This window comes from Notamacropus eugenii, chromosome 1 (assembly GCF_028372415.1).
Source record: "Notamacropus eugenii isolate mMacEug1 chromosome 1, mMacEug1.pri_v2, whole genome shotgun sequence".
NCBI lineage: Eukaryota > Metazoa > Chordata > Mammalia > Diprotodontia > Macropodidae > Notamacropus > Notamacropus eugenii.
In genome coordinates this window covers 352182863-352201638 of record NC_092872.1, presented here as the reverse complement: position 1 = coordinate 352201638, position 18776 = coordinate 352182863, and the positions used below count along the sequence as shown (strand labels likewise).

Here is an 18776-nt window from a genome sequence, read left to right as displayed (position 1 = left end):
TATTTTTTAGGGAAAAAAAAAATCTTTAGAGGAGATTATAGTTCTTTTTGTAATCATTTTATTGCAATCAGGCTCTGTTTATTTAAAATACATTATTTTATTTTTGTTATTTTATATGTTTGACACCTTTCTTCTCAGCTTTTCTAGCTTGTTATATGGCAAGAGGAGGTTATCCCCAGCAGTTCAGGGATACATGCATTTCCCATTTCAGTAAAGGAAATAGTTTGTCCTGTGAAAGTCGCAATGGGGGACTCTCTTAATCATTGCTGGCAACATTCTTGCTAGAATCCCCTTAAGTTAATCCTTCACCTGAAAGATGGTTGTTGTTGTTGTTGTGTTTGTTCTTCGTTTTTCAAGTGGACCATAACATCAGAAAAATGATGACATGACTTGCACTTGACTTTTTTTTGAGTGACGAAGGGCTGTGCAAGGTCACCAGCCTCACTTTCTTCTCCTGAGCCATCTGGGTACAGTGGCCAGATATTCATCAGGATGGCTGGAGATGGCCCAGGATGCAATGGGAGACCTTGGCCTTTTAGGATGACTGGAGACAGCCTAGAATGCAGTCGCCTGGAAGATGGCCATCTACCTGAGAGCCAATGTGGCTTCAGAAAGGGCTGAGGAACAGTCAATATGGTGTTTGCTGCCCGACAACTCTAGGAGAAATGCCAGGAGCCAAACAGAGGTCTGTATACAACATTTGTCATTCTGACCAGAATCTTTGATACTGTCAGTCATATGGGCTTATGGAAAATCATGTCAAAATTTGGTTGCCCAGAGAAGTATCTCAGTACTGTACATCAATTTCATGATGGCTTGCTTGACTGGATTCTGGATAATGGACAATGCTCTCATACTTTCCCAGTCAACAGTGGAATAAAACAAGGCTTTGTACTTGTTCCCATACTTTTTAGAATGATGTTTTGGCCTTCAATGAGGACAAACATGGCATCAAGGTCAGCTACTGTACTGATGGTAAATTATTCAACTTGAAAAGGCTGCAAGCCAAGACCAAAGTTAAGGGAGTGTTGGTGCATGATTTTTTGTTTACCGATGATTTTTGCATTCAGTGTAACTGAATGCATCTGAGGCTAAGATGCAACAAAGTATGAATCTATTCTCTACTGCTTGTGTTCATTTTTGGCCTAACAACACCAAGAAAGCACATGTGCTCCACCAGCCAGCACCACAGAATCCATATGTGAAACCATTGGTTACAGCAAATGGAGAAGTTTTGAATACTGTGCATAAGTTCACTTACCTTGCCAGTACACTTTCCAAAGATGTACAAATTGATAATGAGGTTGATGCACACATTGCCAGAGCTAGCTCAGTGTTTGGGAGGCTCTGAAGGAAAGTGTGGGAGAGAAGAGGAATTAGACTGACTACCAAATTGAAGGTCTACCAAGCCATTGTGCTGACCTCATTGTTGTATGCCTATAAAACATGCGTAGTCTACCAGTGCCATGCCAGGAAACTGAATCTCTTTCATTGTCAGAGGAAGATTCTGAAGATCACCTGGCAGAATGAGATACCAGACACTGAGGTCCTTTCTTAGACTAAACTGCCAAGCATTCAGACTCTCCTGCAGAGAGCACAGCCCCAATGGACTGTTCGCATGCCAAACATACACTTAGCTAAAAGACTTACTTTGTGGAGAACTCATAGAAGAAAAAGCAATAGAAGGACACTCTCAAGATCTTTCTTAAGAACTTTGGAATTGATTGCATAACATGGGAGACACTGGCACGGCTCCACCCAGCATGGCATGCCCTCATCAGAGGCCCCATACTCTATGAGCAAAGTAGAATTGAAGTATCTCAAAAGAAATAAGAGGTGTGCGAGTTTAGAGAACCTACCCCAAATGTTCACATGGTCCATTTGTGCCCAACCTGTGGCAGAGCATTCTGAGCTCGTATTGGGTCTGATCAGCCAGTCACATACATTGTAACTTGACTCTAACATAGTGGTCCAATTCAGAAATGAAGGACAACAACCAACCAATAAACACCATCAGTAGAGGAAGAATACATGCTAAGGATGGGTAATAATCCTTATTATCCTTAGATAATAATCCTTAGATTATTGAACTATGGAGCAGGCTAGTCTTAGAATTACAGTTGTATTAGATAATATTTCTGTTTGAAAAATGGGGCTTTACCATATATTAGATAGGAAAATATGCCTCAAGAACCTACTCTTTGTTCAATGGTCATTTGTGTCATTCTAAGAACTCTGTCATTTGGGGTACTATGAGGACAATTTGAGAAGGAACAACCAGAGGTAGGGGGTGATAACATGCTTTGAGCATTTAAGGAAGAGGGTACATTGTATCCTAGGCATGCAAAACAGCAAGGAGTTTGCCAGTGAGATGTGAAGGGGAGTAATGAGAAATCAGTCTGAACAGGTAAAGAGCTTTTAATGTCAATCTGAGGCGTTTACCTTTCATCCCAGGATCAATACAGAGATACTAATGCTTCTCAGGTGAGGGAACCATATAGACTTACACTTTACAAAGATTATTTTGGTAGCTGAGTAAAGAATGGAAAGGAAAGAGGTACGGTGAGGGAAGAGAATAAACCTTTATATAACACCTACTAAGTGCTTTACAAATATCATCCCTTTTGATCCTCATAATAATCATGCACAGTAGGTGTGGTTGTTATCCCCATTTTACAATTGAGAAAACTGAGTCAAACAGATCAGGTAACTTACATAAAGTCACAAAGGAAGTATCTGAGGCTAGATTTGAAGTCATGTCTTCCTGACTCCAAGCTCAGCACTCTGTGTACTGCCAGAGAAAGAGAAGATGGAGCAGGGAGACTAAATAGTTGGCTTATAAAGTGGACTAGGTTAGCCTCAACTAAGTCAGCCACCATATGAGTAGACAGAAGGGGAGAGATGTTAGAGATGTGGAGGTAGGATTGATAAGATTTGACAGTTGATTAGATTTTGGGAGTGGGTTGCAGAGTCAAAGGAGATTGAAAGAGGTTGTAAACTTGTGTACTAAAAGAATAGTGGTGCAAGACAGGGAATTTTGGAGGAGGTATGCATAAATATTTCTAACAAATAGTTGATAATTTCATAGTGGAGTTTGAGAGAAAGAGATAAGGACTAGATATTTAGATTTAAGGATCATCTAGATTCTGAGATAATTGCTGATGTTATCACCAAGAGAAAGATTCTAGAGGGCAGAGAGCCCAGGCTTAGAGGATTCCCCTGGATAATGGTCCATCTAAGGAGACCAAGAAAGACTTGGCAAACAGGGAGAGAACCAAGGGAAAATTCAGGCATGAAGTAAGAGAATATCCATCCAGGAGAGGTCAGTAGTGTCACAAGCTACACATCAGTCATGAAGAATGAGCTCTGAGGAAAAAGGAATCACCACTTTCCCAGGCCATCCATCACTCCTGCACTAGACCCCAAATCCTCAGTCCTATCATTAATCAATTCATCTTCACCTTGTCTTCTCACTTTGATGTGTTGCAATGGGAAGCCTGAATTCATCCTCTCCTACCCTGGTGCTGCTCCACCTGTAACTGTGCTTGCTACTTCATACTGACCTCTTTACCCTTCTTCTCTATTGGCCCCTTACTACACTCTCTGAAAATTGTGCCCCAAACCTTTTCTCTCTATTCACAGAAGCCTTTTAGCAGAGAACATTATCTTGCATCTCACTAATGTATTATGTGATTCAAAGCACTTTAGCTTCATCCTCTATTCTTGCCTGCCTGCTGTCTGCTTTCTTTCTACCTCTGCCTTTGAGTATTCCCATCTTCCTTCAAGGCTTATATTAACCTTCTTCATGAAGCCTTTCCTCATCTCTCCTCTCTTAGTCTTACCCACATTGCTTTATGTCTCTTTTGTATCTGTCTCTCTATATCTTCCTCTGATACATCGTAAGCTCCTCAAAGAACTTTTGATTGTGCTTATATCCCCAGCCAAGTAGCTGATGCGTAGTATGAGCTTAGTAAGTGTTTGTTATTGACTGACTGATCAGGAGGATCTGGAGGAAAATTGTGTTGTATTAGTATAGCCTTTGGAATCTCAGGGTCACCTCCTTGCCATAAGTAAATCATTGGAGTAGGTCTTGAGCAAAGGACCAACTTTATAACTTGACAGAATAATAATAATAAAACTAGCATTTTTATGGCATTTTAATGTCTATAGAGTGCTTTACAAATAAAATATAAAGACAGATGCAAGTAAATACAAATAAAATATTCTTATAACAACCCTGAGAGATAGGTACTATTTTTCCCATTTTTACAGATAAGGAAACAGGCAGGTAGATTATGTGAAGTGCCCAGGCTTAGACAGCCATTATGTTTCTATGATTGGATTTGAATTCAAGTCTTCTTGACTCCAAAGGCCTCTACTCTATCCATTGTATACCTAGGTGTCTCCGACCTTCACAATAACCTTGAGATAGGTAGAGGTTTTTTATTTGCTTTTGCCAGACCTGTGAATTCCTTAGTATAGGGAACTCCTAATAGCTTTTTTTTTTTACCAATTCAGATTGGCTTTTGCTTTGCAACTTAGTCTTAGAAAATTGCCTGGGGAATTGAGAAGCCAAGTAACTTGCCCAGAGACAGCTAACCAGAATGTGGCAGGGGCTGGTCTTGAACTCAAGTCTTTCTGACACCATGGCTGATTTTCTATCCACTGAATTGTAGTTCCTCTGAGCAGATAGTACAAATGATATCTCCATTTTACAGATGAGAAAATAGGTTCAGAGAAGTTAAATAATAGCCCATAACCATAGAATTCAGTAAATGATAGTGCCAAAGTCTTTCCATAACAAGTTAAAGCTTGTTATGGAAACGTATTGCTACTATAATGTATTGCTTTTTAAGTATATTAATGATAATATTGACTTATTTTTATGTAGTTCTATTGTGATTTGCAAAAGACTTTCTTCACAACAACCCTTTTAGGTAGGCAATGCAAGTTTGTTCCCACCTCATTGTGGAAAAAACTGAAGTCGAATGTGCTAAGTAGTTGAATGACCGGGGTAGGACTTTAACTCAAGCCCAAATGCCAAAAGCTTTTTGACTCAAAGCAGAATAACCACTTAGCTCAAGGTGGATTTGAATGGGATATTTTTGTTGCCACTGAATTTATTTCTTGCATAGAGTCTACTGATACAAGTAGATAAACAGCCACATTTATTAAAATTGGTAGCAGTATAATTCTACAAACATTGCCAATCCCTTTGTCAGTTAAAAGAGCACCAGTATGTCCCTAGAACATGCATTTAAAGTTACAGGCTGTTGGGTAGGGTAGATTTTGCTATTAATAAAGATGTTAGGAAACATTTTCCAGAAGATCAGATCACCTGCCTCATATTTCTTTTTCATTTGAAAATTATGTCTGAATGGAGATGGAACAAAGACTAAAAGGAACTACTTTGAAGCTCAGGTTCAGTTAATAGTAAAGAAATATTAGAGGCATGATAACATAGAACTGAAGACCGAGATAGTCATTTGTGAAATGAAGTGAGAAAGGATTTTAGAACTGATAGATTTTAGCTCCAAATCCAGTGTCCTTATCACTAGATTTGTTTTTTCCCAGAGTAGCTCCCAGAGACTGAGCTTAAACTCTGCCGTTATAGGATGTAAAGGAAATGGCAAATTTGCCTATGTAGTTGGATGAAGATTGTGGATAAGTTAGAATGCGGAAATCACTCCCTCTTCTGGCAATATCTACTAAGTTCCATATATTTCCAGAAAGTTGAATTCACTTACTTTTTTCTTCATTCACCAGCATATTCCATGTCCCTACCATTATTTCCAGGGTTCACATTAATGGAACATTATGTTGATGGCACATTATATTGATAGCATTCCTGTATGGCATTTAAATAAAATGTCATTATACAAGGACATTTAATTATAAATATGTGATTCTTTTTATATTATATTGCTTAGAATGAGCATTAATTTGGATTTTATTTGATACTTATGAAGTGTGGCTGGACCTGGAGTCAGGAAAATCCAAGTTCAAATCCAGCTGCAGACACTTATTAGCTGTGTGACTCTGGGCAAGTCATTTTAACCTGTTTGTCTCCAGTTTCTCAGTTGTAAAATGGTGATGATAAAACCACCTATCTCATAGGTTTTTATGAAGATCAAATGAGATAATATTTGTAAAGCAGCTAACACAGTGCCTGACACATAGGTTCTATCTAAATGTTTCTTTCCCCCCCTCCTACCTCATCTCTGTTCTGTCCCTTGTATTTTTAAAATTCGTCTTTGGAATAATCAGATATTAGTATTATGTTGCCAGAGGACAACGTTATGGTGCTCCACATTTACGTAGTAGTTTACAGTTTGCGAAGAACTCCTACGGTGGTATCATTTTGCAGAGTAAGAACCTGAAACCCAGAGAAAATGAAGGATTTTCCTATGGTCACACAATGGTAGAATCCAGGGATTCTGATTCTAAGTCCAGTGTTCTTTCTACTACATCAAACTGCCTATATTACTAGCTATAGAAGTCACTTTCTAGATATCATCTAGTGCAAGCCTCCCATTTTCTAAATTCAAGAGAAGTCAAATGAATTGGCTGCTATCACACAGCTCCAGTGAGTTAATGGAGAGTCAGAACTGGAACCCAGTGAGGTTTTCTGATTCCTACCCTGGTTGACTGTCTCATGTGGTAATTTGATGGACAGTAACTTTGAATGGATAAAGTCATTTAGGTCAACCAGGAAAACACTTGAGAAAGATGTATTCATATTTTTAAAAAATTTTCAATAGAAGTTAATAACCAAAGTACCTTTTCTTTAACCCTGAGTTAATCTGGAAGTATTGATAACCACTGTCTAGTATAGCTCCTGATTGATATATTTCTGTTATTTTCAAGAGGATATTGATTAATATTGTATTGTACAGTGACTTTATACATACTTAAGTACTTATTTGTTAATTGGTAGCCCTAAGATTTAATTGAATTAGAAAAACTGACAACTTTCCCAAGGTCTGAACGTTTTTGGAGTAGGATATCATAGCTCTGTAAGAAAAAATAAATAAAAATAGAAGTAGTTGAGACTAGTATGTTCTGGACAAATAACTTCAGATTTAATTTATTTCTAGTATAAAGTTTTAATTTTCTCTTTTGTCAAAGTTACTGCTTTTCATGAGCAGCAGTCATTTTGAACTGCTTTCTAGTTAAAGAACTTATGTTGTCAGTGACCTTTTAGCAACAGTGATGATCTACAAGTGAGTTTTCTTTCATATTGTGTCATGTTTATTTAATACCTTCCTATTGGTATTAAGAATGCTGATTAATCTGTTCTGGAACAAGAAGATCCTTTCCAACTCTAAATCTATGATCCTATGATCTCAACAGTCTGTTTAAAATTTAAATAAGCTACTCTTACAGAGGGAATAAATGAAAAAAATCTACTAAATGTTTATTTTTTATAGTATTCAGTTTCCAAGTGGTAATTGCATGGTTTGAGTCAACTCCAATGTAGTAGTTTATTACTTATGAGTCAGGCAGCTGGGAATGTCAAATACTAGACTAGATTGCAATCGACAGTATCAAACAAAGTTCTTGGATTAGTTATTGGGCTTTTTATTTGGTACACATATTTGTGTTATCAGTAGTGTGAAGCTACATGTCAGTAAAGTGCTGATATTTTATAGAGTAGTATCGAGTAGGAAATAAAAGCTAATGCATGCTAATAAAGGAGGTAGAAATATTTATAAACTGCTTCATCTTGTCACATTTTTTTCTGTTTTATTCCTTGGGTATTTAGTTATAAAACAAGAAAAAGAACATTACATATTAGCCAAGTGCAATATAAAAACTAGCTCTAAAAAGCTTGTTATTGCACATGTTATAATAGTTAAGTAAAACCATGTCCATTCAGAATCAAGAATCAAATTTTCTGGAGGTGGAAAACTTTTTCATTTAGCCTTTTTGTCAGAAATCTTTCTGAAATATATGCTTCTTTGCCTCCTTAAATAAATTATGCAAAACATATGTTCATTTCTTTTTGGTGGCTCAGGTTCATTTATGAACATCTGCACTATTGTACAGGAAAGGATAATGTGTTTCTAACTGGGATCAGCAGTGAAGATGTTAAAAGAGATCACCTCAAGTGGGCTTTGAATTATATGTAGGATTTGGAAAAGAAGAAAAAAGCAACGGAAGAATCTTCCATGTAGCCAGGAGGAGGTAGCAATGTGAGCAAAGTTAGGGAATTAAAAACATATAAGATGTGGTATGAGAAAGGTGACTTCCAGTTGGGATAGAGAATTTGCATTAAGGAAGTCAAAAAAGATAAAGGTAGAAATCTGAATTGGTGCCAGTTTAGAGAGGGAGGTTGTCTTCAAATTCTAGGCCAAGGAATTTCAACTTTGTCCTGTAGCCTGTGGGTAGTACTGTTGAATGTTCTGAGAAAGCAATCATTTATTTCTTTTTCTTAGTTTGAGGTATTTTGTTTTTAACACAGCAGTCACTTCTACCAAACAACCACCACCCCAACTGTAATTCCTTTCCATTATTAAAAGTCAGGCAAAACTACCTCTCCTGAATCCTTTCCTAATGTCTCCTCCTTTAAACTTTTTTTTTAAACGCTACTATATTTTCGTATTCATATTTGTCCTGCAATTGTATATGAATACTTTTTGTCCTCCTAATGTAAATTCTTGAGAATGAGGACTGTGTCTTAATGAATCCTTATACTAGTCACTAAAGGAAGGGAACAAAGTCTTGTGCATTATGCATGCTCAAAAAAATGTTTGTTCAACCAAAGTGAACCACCATTTCCCTAAATGGCTTACAGTAGAGGACCTGTGACTTTAATAAGATGTTGCTGTTACTCTACTTCACCCCCAACAGAGATCACAACCTTTGAGTGAATAACCTGTCATTGAGTTGCTGTGGTTTAAAAAAAAAATGTTACCTGATGGCCAGACTTCTAATGATGAGCCCTTCCGGATATAGCTAGGCCATTCCTTAGATGACACATTGATGGGCTCAAGGCCTTTGGGAACTCAGAGTCAAACGCCTTTGTGTTATAATGAAGCATTAGAAGAGGTTATTACTCCAAGATAGGGAACAGCTCTATAGCACTTTAATATTTGCAAAGTGCCTTGCATATATTGCATATATTATTTCTCTTGATAAACCAGCCTTTTACTAATTTGGTCTACAACTTTTCAGAAATTTGTAGGTCTGTTCTTAGCCCCTTTCTCTCCTTTTATGAAAAACATGTTCTCTAAGTACCTTAAGATAGAATTCTTCTGGGTCAGGAAACTTGAACTCATATAAAGCACCATGGTACTTTACAATGTTAACCATCTTGGGCTTAAGTTCCTTTGTAACTGTGTTTTAACCTACTAGATGGTGAAGAAAAATTGAATTAAATAGTTTTGTAGTCTTTAGCTAACATTCTCATCTATCTCTAAACATTAGGCCTATCCTTTCTTTGTTCTTCTAGCTCCAAATTTATGTTTATAAGCTCTTGTCCTTAGCATCTTTCAAAGGAGCCCTTTTAACCACTCTCTTGTATTTATCCTTAATTATGTTTCCATCTTTCACCTTTTGTATAGTGATCTGCATGTAGATACTTAATAATTGTTTGAGGTTTTTGAATGACTTATACATTTTTCAATTATTTTAATAAATCCTTTTAAATTCTAAATTTGTCTAAAAGTTCAGTACAAAGTCTCTTTAGATCTGACCTTTATCTTTCTCATCTAGATCATTCAATCCTATTATCAGAATTTTGTTTTTTAAAGCTTACCTTGAGTAGTGTTCCCCTCTTCTTGTCTTTAGCTATAAGATTATGCTTGTCATTCTATCATTCCTACAGACTTTTTGAAAATGGAATTTCCTAAATTCTATCAATATTTCTCCAACTGTGCCAACATTCTCTTTGTTTTATAAATTCTAAGATGACGTGGACGCTTTCTCTCAAAGTTCATTTGTTTCTTCTGATGAAGTGGAAATAACTGGATGTATAGATGTAGAAAACCTGGTTTCAAATCATGTTTCCACTTTTAGTAACTTTGTCTTTGGACAAGCTACTAAATCCTAGCAGCCTCATTTTCTCTCTCTGTAAAATGGAAATAATACCTGTTATACACACACCTACCTGATAAGATTACCATGATACTTATATGAAGAAGTAAGCATAAAACACTTAGAAATGTTTTATTGATGCTCTTTCCTTTTTTGTTCAGTATCATTGTTACTTTCCAATGATTCACTACCACCACTAAAACCTCTGTACAGTCAAGGGAAAAAAAAGTCAGCACATTGTCCATGTCTGAAAATGTATGCCTTGTTCTTTATCACAGTCACCTATCTCTTTTGGGGAGGGGGACGAAATCTTACCATCATATCTGTAAAATTATAATTGATCAATAAATTGATTGGTATTGTGAAGATTTTTGTTTTCCTTTACATTATTGTAGTCATTATATAAATTGTTTTCCTAATTTTTCTCTGCATTCATTTATACCAGTCTTTTCAACTTTCTCTGAATTCTTTATATTCCTCATTTCTTGTGGCATATTAATATTTCATTACTTTTGGCCAGATTTGTTCACATAAAGCGCTTTGTAAACTATAAAGTGCTATGTAAATGTCAACCATAAAAATATTTTGTTAATGGCAAAGTACTGTTCAAATATGGGTCTTTTAAAAATTATTGTTGTTATTCACCAGCCATTTCTCCCTGTTGGTCAAAAGTAAATCCAAAGTCGTTACGAACCCAGTCTGTACAAAAGGAGGGATTTATTGAAGACATTAGGACTAGGAGGCTGCCAAGGGTTAGTAACAGTCATGTGATCCTCGCATACTTTCTCTGACTACTGCCGAACATAACCTTCTCCATGGCATCAATAATCCATTACACAATTTAATTCCTGAACTTATTTGAATTCTTTGTTTTTCGCACATCATTCTGTCTGCCCTAAAAAGATCAAAAGTGGCTGGATAGCAAGACCCATGCTTTATATTTCTTTTGTATCTCCTGAAGTGCTTACATAATAAACAGTCAATAATTTGTCAGAATTTTATGTATTTTTGTATCAAAACTGTAGCTCAGGCAGTAGTGAAAAAGAATGAAACCAGGAGTCTCAGCAATGAGAAAAGGCATCTATAGCATCTGGAAAATCACAGTTATTTCTAAGTATACCTTCTCTGTTTCCAACCTCCTTCTGCTCACCAAGCCTTCCCTTGTAACAAAGATTAAACAAGATAGCTCTTATCAGCGTGCCCTTAGGAAAGTCACTTCCCCTCTGTGGCCCTCAGTTCCCTCATTTCTAAATTGAGGTGGTTAAACTAAATAATCTTTAATGTCCCTTCCAGCTTTAGATCTATGCACCTGTGACCCTGTTGTTTCCTTTGCCTTCTAAAATGAAAATGCCAACAAGACAAGTTAGGCATTTACAGTTTGGGGGAAAAATGGATTATTGTACTGGGTGACGATTTTTACTTACAGAATAAAGCTGATTATTATATTGCCAGTCTTTTCCTTTTGGCCCTTTGATTCCTTTGCAATCAGTGTTCTTTGCATCAAAATAATAGATTAAAATATTCTGACATATGTGACAACTCATATTTTGTTCATCGGTTATAATTTTAACAGCAGTACCCCAATTTTTTTTTGCAGGAGAGGGGGGAACAGGCACAGTAAAATAAATGAATCATGGTAAAGAAAATATTTAGGGTGTCATGTTTTAAGGAGAATATTAAGAAATCTGAGTACATCTGGAGGAAGGATGACCAAGGCAAAAGGACTAAAGACCATGGTCATGAGATCAGAATCTGGTGGTTTTGTTTAATTTGTTTAGCTATGTAAGGCAAAAGAGGAGAATAAAAGAAGGGATAGGAGCACTGATCTGGGGGGCATGAAATAAATGATACTTAATGACTGAGAGGAGACAGAGCTGTTCAACTCTTAAGTTAATTGTGCTTTCTCTGCCAAGAATAAGAGCTTTTACTCTGGAAAGGCTAGAGCAAATATGGCTAATAGGGAGTTGTTGTCCAGAATAAGAAGATAATGAAAGAGCAGCCTTGGTGCTTTTGAGCTCAAGTTACTCGAAATATATCCCAGGTTACTGAAAGAATTAACAGGTGTGATTCCTAAGCCAGTCAGTGATGTTTGGGAAATGGTGAACTGGGAAAATACTACAATAGTGGTACATGTCCCAATTTTCAAAATAAAGAAAAGAATGGACAAGCTCTAAGCCAAGAGTTTTTTAGCAGTCTGGTGAAGCTTGGACCCTTCTCAAGAACACTGTTTTAAATACATAAAATACATGGAATTAAAGGAAACAAATTATATTGAAGTACACAACAAAATGAGTCCAAGGATCCCATGTTAAGAACATTAACTTTTAGTCCAATGAGTTCAGCTTTTTTTTTATTGAGTTTTGTTTAAAGTTCAACAAAATCAATACATGGCCTTTGGGTATTGCCCATGTTGCCCATGACTAACAATTAGTATTAATCAGCTGCCTTAAAAGCTGATAATAATAGCTCCAATCTGTATTGTATTTTAAGGTTTATAACAGAGTATGCATATATTCTGATTTGATCCTCACAACAGTTCTGTGAAATAAATACTGTTATAATCCTCATTTTTCCAAATGGGAAAACTGGAGCTTAGCAAGATTTTGACTTGCCCAGAGTCACAAAGCTACTAAGTGTCTTGAGTTGGAATTTGAGCTCACATGCTCTTAAGTCCAACGAGCCATCTACTGTATCATACTACCCCTTTGAGACAGAGGATTTCCCAGAACCAAAAGTTCACAGACAATTAGTAAACAATCAATAGGCAAATATGACACAATGGATAGAGTGCTGGACCTTGAATCAGGTAGACCTGAGTTCGAATCCCACCTCAGACATTTACTAGCTATGTCATTCTGGGCAAATCACTTAATCTCTGTCTGCCTCAGTTTTCTTATCTTTAAGTGGAAATAATAATGGCACCTACCTCAGGGTTGTTGTAAGGATCAAATAAGGTAATAATTGTAATGTGCTTTATAAATTTTAAAGTTCTATGTAAATGCTAGTTATTACATGCCAATTTCCTTGCTAAGGATACAAATACAGCAAATGAAACCATCCCTCCATGTAAGAAAATAAAATTCTAATGGAAAAGACAAATACATATATTTATGGAATAATGTGGGACAAAAGTCAGGAGGGACTGCGTTGCAAGCATAGGAAACAGTGCAACAGCAGAGATGGAATTTCATTCCTTTGTAACAAACAAGAGGTGACTGGATTGCTTAATTACATAGTATAAAGGTTAAGGGGAGGGGAAGACAGGTTTGGGTTAGTTCATGGAGGGTTTTGAAATCTAAACAGAAAAGTTTACATTTTTTCCTAGGGGCAGTAGGGCAGGAGTGAGGAACCTACAGCCTCAAGGCCCTTAGGTTCCCCACCCCTGCAATAGGAAGTTATTAGAGTTGATTGATTAGGAGAATCCTATAAATAACATATTTAAGAGAAATCACATCTGCCATAGTGTGTTGGTTGGGCTGGAGAAATGAGAGGCTTAAAGCAAGAAGACCAGTCTGGAGTTGCTTGAAATAATCTAGGTAAGAAATGATAAGGGTCTGAACTAAGGTGGCAGTTGTGTGGAGATGAGAACAACATGATTTGGCAACTTGGGTTCTTGAGTGAGGGAAAATGAGGAATTGAGGATAATGAACCTTGGAAACAGGAAGACTGGTGGTGCCTGCAGGCTAAGGCTAGACGACCACTTGTCAGGTATGTTGTAAAGGGCGTACCTGTTCCTATGTGGGCAGAAGAAGGTGGTTGGAGGTTCCTTCTAAATCTGAGATTCTGTAATTTGGTGATGGGGATAGTGTGAAGTAAAACTGGAAAGGTAATAGGTTGAATCCAGATTATGGGAGATTTTTGAATCCAGGATAAGCAGTTCCAGTTTTATCTTGAGGGCGGTTTGGTAGAGTTAAAAGAGACCTGGATATGGAATCAGACTAGACATGAATTCAATTCAGTTCTGCTCTTAACTGCCTTATATAACCTTGTGCAAGTCACTTCTCTCTGGGCCCCAATCTCCATATCTGTAAAATGCAAGGGTTGGGCTAGCCCTGTGGCAGCATCAGTTAGAAATCTACCAATTAAGATTTTAGAAGCTACGGCGACACTCCATTTCTGATCTTGCTGTCCCCTATGCCAGGAGCAAGCACACTTCTCTCTCACTTATGCCTCTTACAATCTTTTCTTAACTTTAAGACTAAGCTAAAGCTCCAATTTACATATGGAGACTCTCCTGCTTCCACACGCACATACACATGCACACACACACAGAGTTTTTAGTGCCTTCCTGTGAAAAAACTGCTGTGTATTTATTTTGTATATATTCCTTATGTGCAAATCAGCATTGGTGGAGAGAATTTCCTCAGAAAGAGTTTCTTCAATGAACTAAATGTCCTGCTCCAAGAAAAGAAAATTGTATATACTTTAGTATAGTTGTCTCCACCAATAGGATATAAGCTCCATTAGGATAAGTACTGTATAATTTTTGTCTCTTTACCCTTCAGTGCTTAACATAGTACCTGGCACATAGACTGTTTAATTAAGGCATATCAAATGATCCCAAATGCATATGTGCAACCTTTCTAAAACTTCTAGAGAGATTTCTGGAGCACTGAGATACTGAGTGATTTACTCCAGGTCACATAGCCAGAATGTGTCAGAGGCAGGACTAGAATATAGCTTGTCCTGGCAGGAGGGCCAATTCTCTCTTCATTGCTTCACACTGCCTGATTTGACTCCACATCTCAGGCTACAATGTGTTACATCCTTTTTTTCTCTCAAATTATCACTACCACCCAAGTTACCTACTATTGAAGATACTTACTATCCATGTTCATTTGTGATTTGAATAACCAATAATGTGCTAGGTATTATGCAAAATATAGAAGTATTGAACTTAATCTACAATGACAGGAAAAACACATGAAGAGAATGAATGTATACTTCAGGGAAAGTAAACAACAACTTGCTCTATAGTGATGAATTTTATTGGACATCTTCATATTTTTAATTCCACCCACTCTCATTTTTGGTTTCTGAACTCATCTCAAATAACTCTCCCCTTCTCTCTAGGTCTTGATGCCCAAATGTTCTAGTTTAGGCATTCTTTAGAATGGACTTTTACAATCTTGATCTTTTTTTTTCTTTTCTACCTTTCAGATGTACCTCCTGCTGATCAAGAGAAGCTTTTTATCCAGAAGTTGCGTCAGTGTTGTGTCCTTTTTGACTTTGTTTCTGATCCACTAAGTGATCTGAAGTGGAAGGAAGTAAAACGAGCTGCTTTAAGTGAAATGGTAGAATATATCACACACAATCGAAATGTGATCACAGAGCCTATTTACCCTGAAGTAGTACATATGGTAAGTTATTACATTTTTAATTATGGTTTCTAATCCTTTAGTTAGGCAATGGATTCAGGTATTTACAGGGTGGGATGGGGTGGCATGTAGACTGCTTGCCATCCATTTGGAAGGATGTAGACATTTGTTATAGTTGTGTGCAGTGTATCTTAACTATGTATAATGTATAAATATTTATTGTACATCTTAATTACCATGTTCAGTGCATAGAAGTTAACCACAGTTTCCTTCCCTGACTAGAGGAATCAACATGGATCAAAATAAATGTATGTTTATCTTATTATTTCAACTCCCTTATTTGGGCTCCTGGACTAGGTCTACACCTTCCTGTGCTTGGTTCAGCTTAGCTCTTTCCTCTTATAATTGTACTGTCTGAACCTTAGCATTTTTAACTATGTCATGAAACAAAAGATTGGTAATTTCTCATAGCTATTTTTATCTTCCACAGTTGGCACTTTCCCTTGTTGATAATAATAATAGTTCAGTAGATCCCTGATCATATCGATATGAATACTACATCCAGTATTGTAAATTGCAAGTCCTCCATATCTTCTTATCTGATACATTTCCTGTCCATTTTGTCCCATAAATTCTTCATAAAGTATCCACATCCATCATACTAGGGATCTTCCTCCAAGTCTTATTACTCCTAATGTGTACCATTGTATCTTTCAGGTTGTATCTCTTTTGTCCTTCTTTCTCAACACCTGACTATTCTACCTCTTTTCCAGTCCTATATTCTTGAATATTTCTTTTTGTCATTCTTTGCACATAAGTGATTTTTGGTAATGTTACAGTCAACTTACATCCACCTTGGGTTTTCTCTATTGTTTTTTGGGTCTTCTGCAAATTTTATTCTTCGGGAATTATAATGATCAATGATTGGCAGCCCCATTAACGTCACCAAGAGAAAATTGGTGTTTAAAGATGGGACTTTGTGTCAGAAGTACCTTAGGATAAAGGAAAGTATCTTTGGGCCCAGCTCATTGTCTGTCCACAGCATCTGCCAGAGATGATTCCTTAGGCTTCCTGTTCAAATGCATACCAGTCTTTATCCATTGTTTTATGTTGTGTTTCATATCTCTGTTGGAAGGCCTCTCCTTTAAATAGCTTTAGATCTCATGAGAAGGGAATACCCAGGCTTTTGCAGTTTTCTACAGCAAGACGACATCTTCACTGTAACACAATTGACTGAAAGTTTTAGAAAATACAAGATTTTACTGTATCCTAATGGGTTGGTTGGTTTTTTTTTTCAGTTAGCAAAATTCCACCTTCTCTTCCTCCCCTTCCTTGCACCCTACCTCCAGGTGAAGAAGAAAGAAAAACAAAACCCTTGTAACACATATGCATAGTCAAGCAAAACAGATTCTGAATTGATCATTTCCAGAAACATATATGTCTCATTATGCACCTTGATTCCATCACTACTCTGGGCTGCATGTTGCATCATGTGTCCTCTGGAATCATAGTTAGTCATTACATTGATCTTTCAAAGCTAATTTCTATTGTTAGTGTTATTAGTATTTTAATCATTAACATTAGTCTTTACAGTATTGCTGTTGCTATATAAATTGTTCTCCTGGTTCTGCTCATTACGCTGTACATCCAGTTCATACAAGTCTTCGTAAGTTTCTCTAAAATAGCCCCCTTCTTTATTTCTCAAAGTACAATAGTATTACATCCCACTTATATATACCATGATTTGTAGATTTTTTTTAAGCGTTCCACTCAGATCTGGGTCTGAATCCTGCCTAAGACCTTTACTTAGCTGTGTGACTGTGGGCAAATCATTTCACTTCAGTCAAACTCAGTTTTCTCATCTGTAAAGTGAGGATAATAATAGCACTACTTCACAGGGCTACTCTAAGCATCAAATGAGATATATAAAGCTCTTTGCAAACCTTAGTGTACTACATAAATGTTAGCTATTATCATTGTTGTTTTTAGGTTGAATTATCTTCCCAACCTCAACCTTCAAACGGAAAGGAAAGCAAGTTCCTCAAAAAGCAGGAACTGTTTCATTTTTGTCTTCATGGTCCCAACACCCAGCACAGCGTCTTGCACATATCGTATGTTTTGTAAGTGTTCACTGAATTAGATTTAAGCTCAGGAACGCAACAGGACTTCATCAGTAATAATAGCTTATATTTATATAGTGCGTTATGATTCACAGAACACTTTCCCCACAATAACCCTGTGATATAAATAGTGTAAGAATCATTACTGCCATTTTACAGTTGAGGAACATCATGCTCAAAAAGCTTATGGCTTGCTTGCAGTCATGAGCTAATGAAGAGGCAGATTGAATATCTTTTCTGATACCCCAAGCTGAGTCCATGCCTGACTGTACAGCTTCATAGTTTTGAAATGTCTTCATTTTCAGCTAAAAGACAGCATCCACTTCTGTACAGTGATAGAGGTGGAGAAGAGGTTGTATTTGATGGTCTTTCTGTTTTAACCTTAATTCTCTAACTAAAATCCAGCATGGCCATTTGGGGAAGGGGTGGGGGATATAATAAATAAATTTTTGTTTTCCAGATAGATATGTTCTTCATGCAGATATTTAAATCTTTCCAAAGCTTTAGTTATTTTGATATTTAATTATTTGCCTATATTAACTTACAGTTGTCTTTTAAGCTTTAGAATAAGAAAATCCCAGGGTATTCACATGATTGACAAATATTACTAATCAGTATGTTTCTAAAGTCAGTTTCCAAATCTTTACAATTCAATTGATTATTCTTAGTGAATACTGTTAACAAAAAAAAAAAATGCATATTGCATATCAAAATCAGTACTTTTACTCTGAAACAAAAACTTTTTTTATGAAAGGAGTTTCTTTCCTTAGCTCTTTTGTGCTTCATAATCAGTGCTTCTCAGATGTTAGACAGACCACCAATTTGTGTTCATGTGATCCCTGCCACTGTTTAGCAACCATTATAACTGAAGACCAATGTGACAGCCTCCCTCAAACATTACAACTCAAGTGCTAGGATCATAGGATTATAGAGTTAGAGCCAGAAGACACTTTAGACGTCATGTAGTTTAGGCTTCTTATTTTTCAGGTGAGAAAACTGAGGCTCAGAAGTGGAAACTCAGACAGTTTGACTCTAAATTCAGTGCTCTTTCCATTGCCTCATGTGAGGACAAAATAAATACCACAAGAACTGATTAACTCCTACTAATTGGACAAAGTTGACTTGAGTTAGCAAAGAAATTTATAAGTTAGAAAAATATTAATTATTATTCTTATTTATAGTCCTAGAGAAGAACTCAGACTAATACAGTATTGATTATTGATTGCTTTAGTAAATAAGTTGTTTGTATTTAGCAGTATCATTTTTCATTGAAAAGAAATGCTATAGTCCTTTAAAAACA

General features: G+C 36.6%; 1 protein-coding gene across 7 annotated transcripts in view; it reads left to right on the top strand.

Moving 5' to 3' along the window:
• PPP2R5C (protein phosphatase 2 regulatory subunit B'gamma) overlaps positions 1-18776 on the top strand; it is a 213488-nt gene that overhangs the window by 113658 nt on the left and 81054 nt on the right. For all 7 annotated transcript variants that reach the window (XM_072630214.1, XM_072630218.1, XM_072630212.1 and 4 more), the window contains one exon: positions 15199-15398. In XM_072630214.1, coding sequence (XP_072486315.1) covers positions 15199-15398 — 200 coding nt within the window. The remainder of the gene's footprint in view (positions 1-15198; positions 15399-18776) is intronic.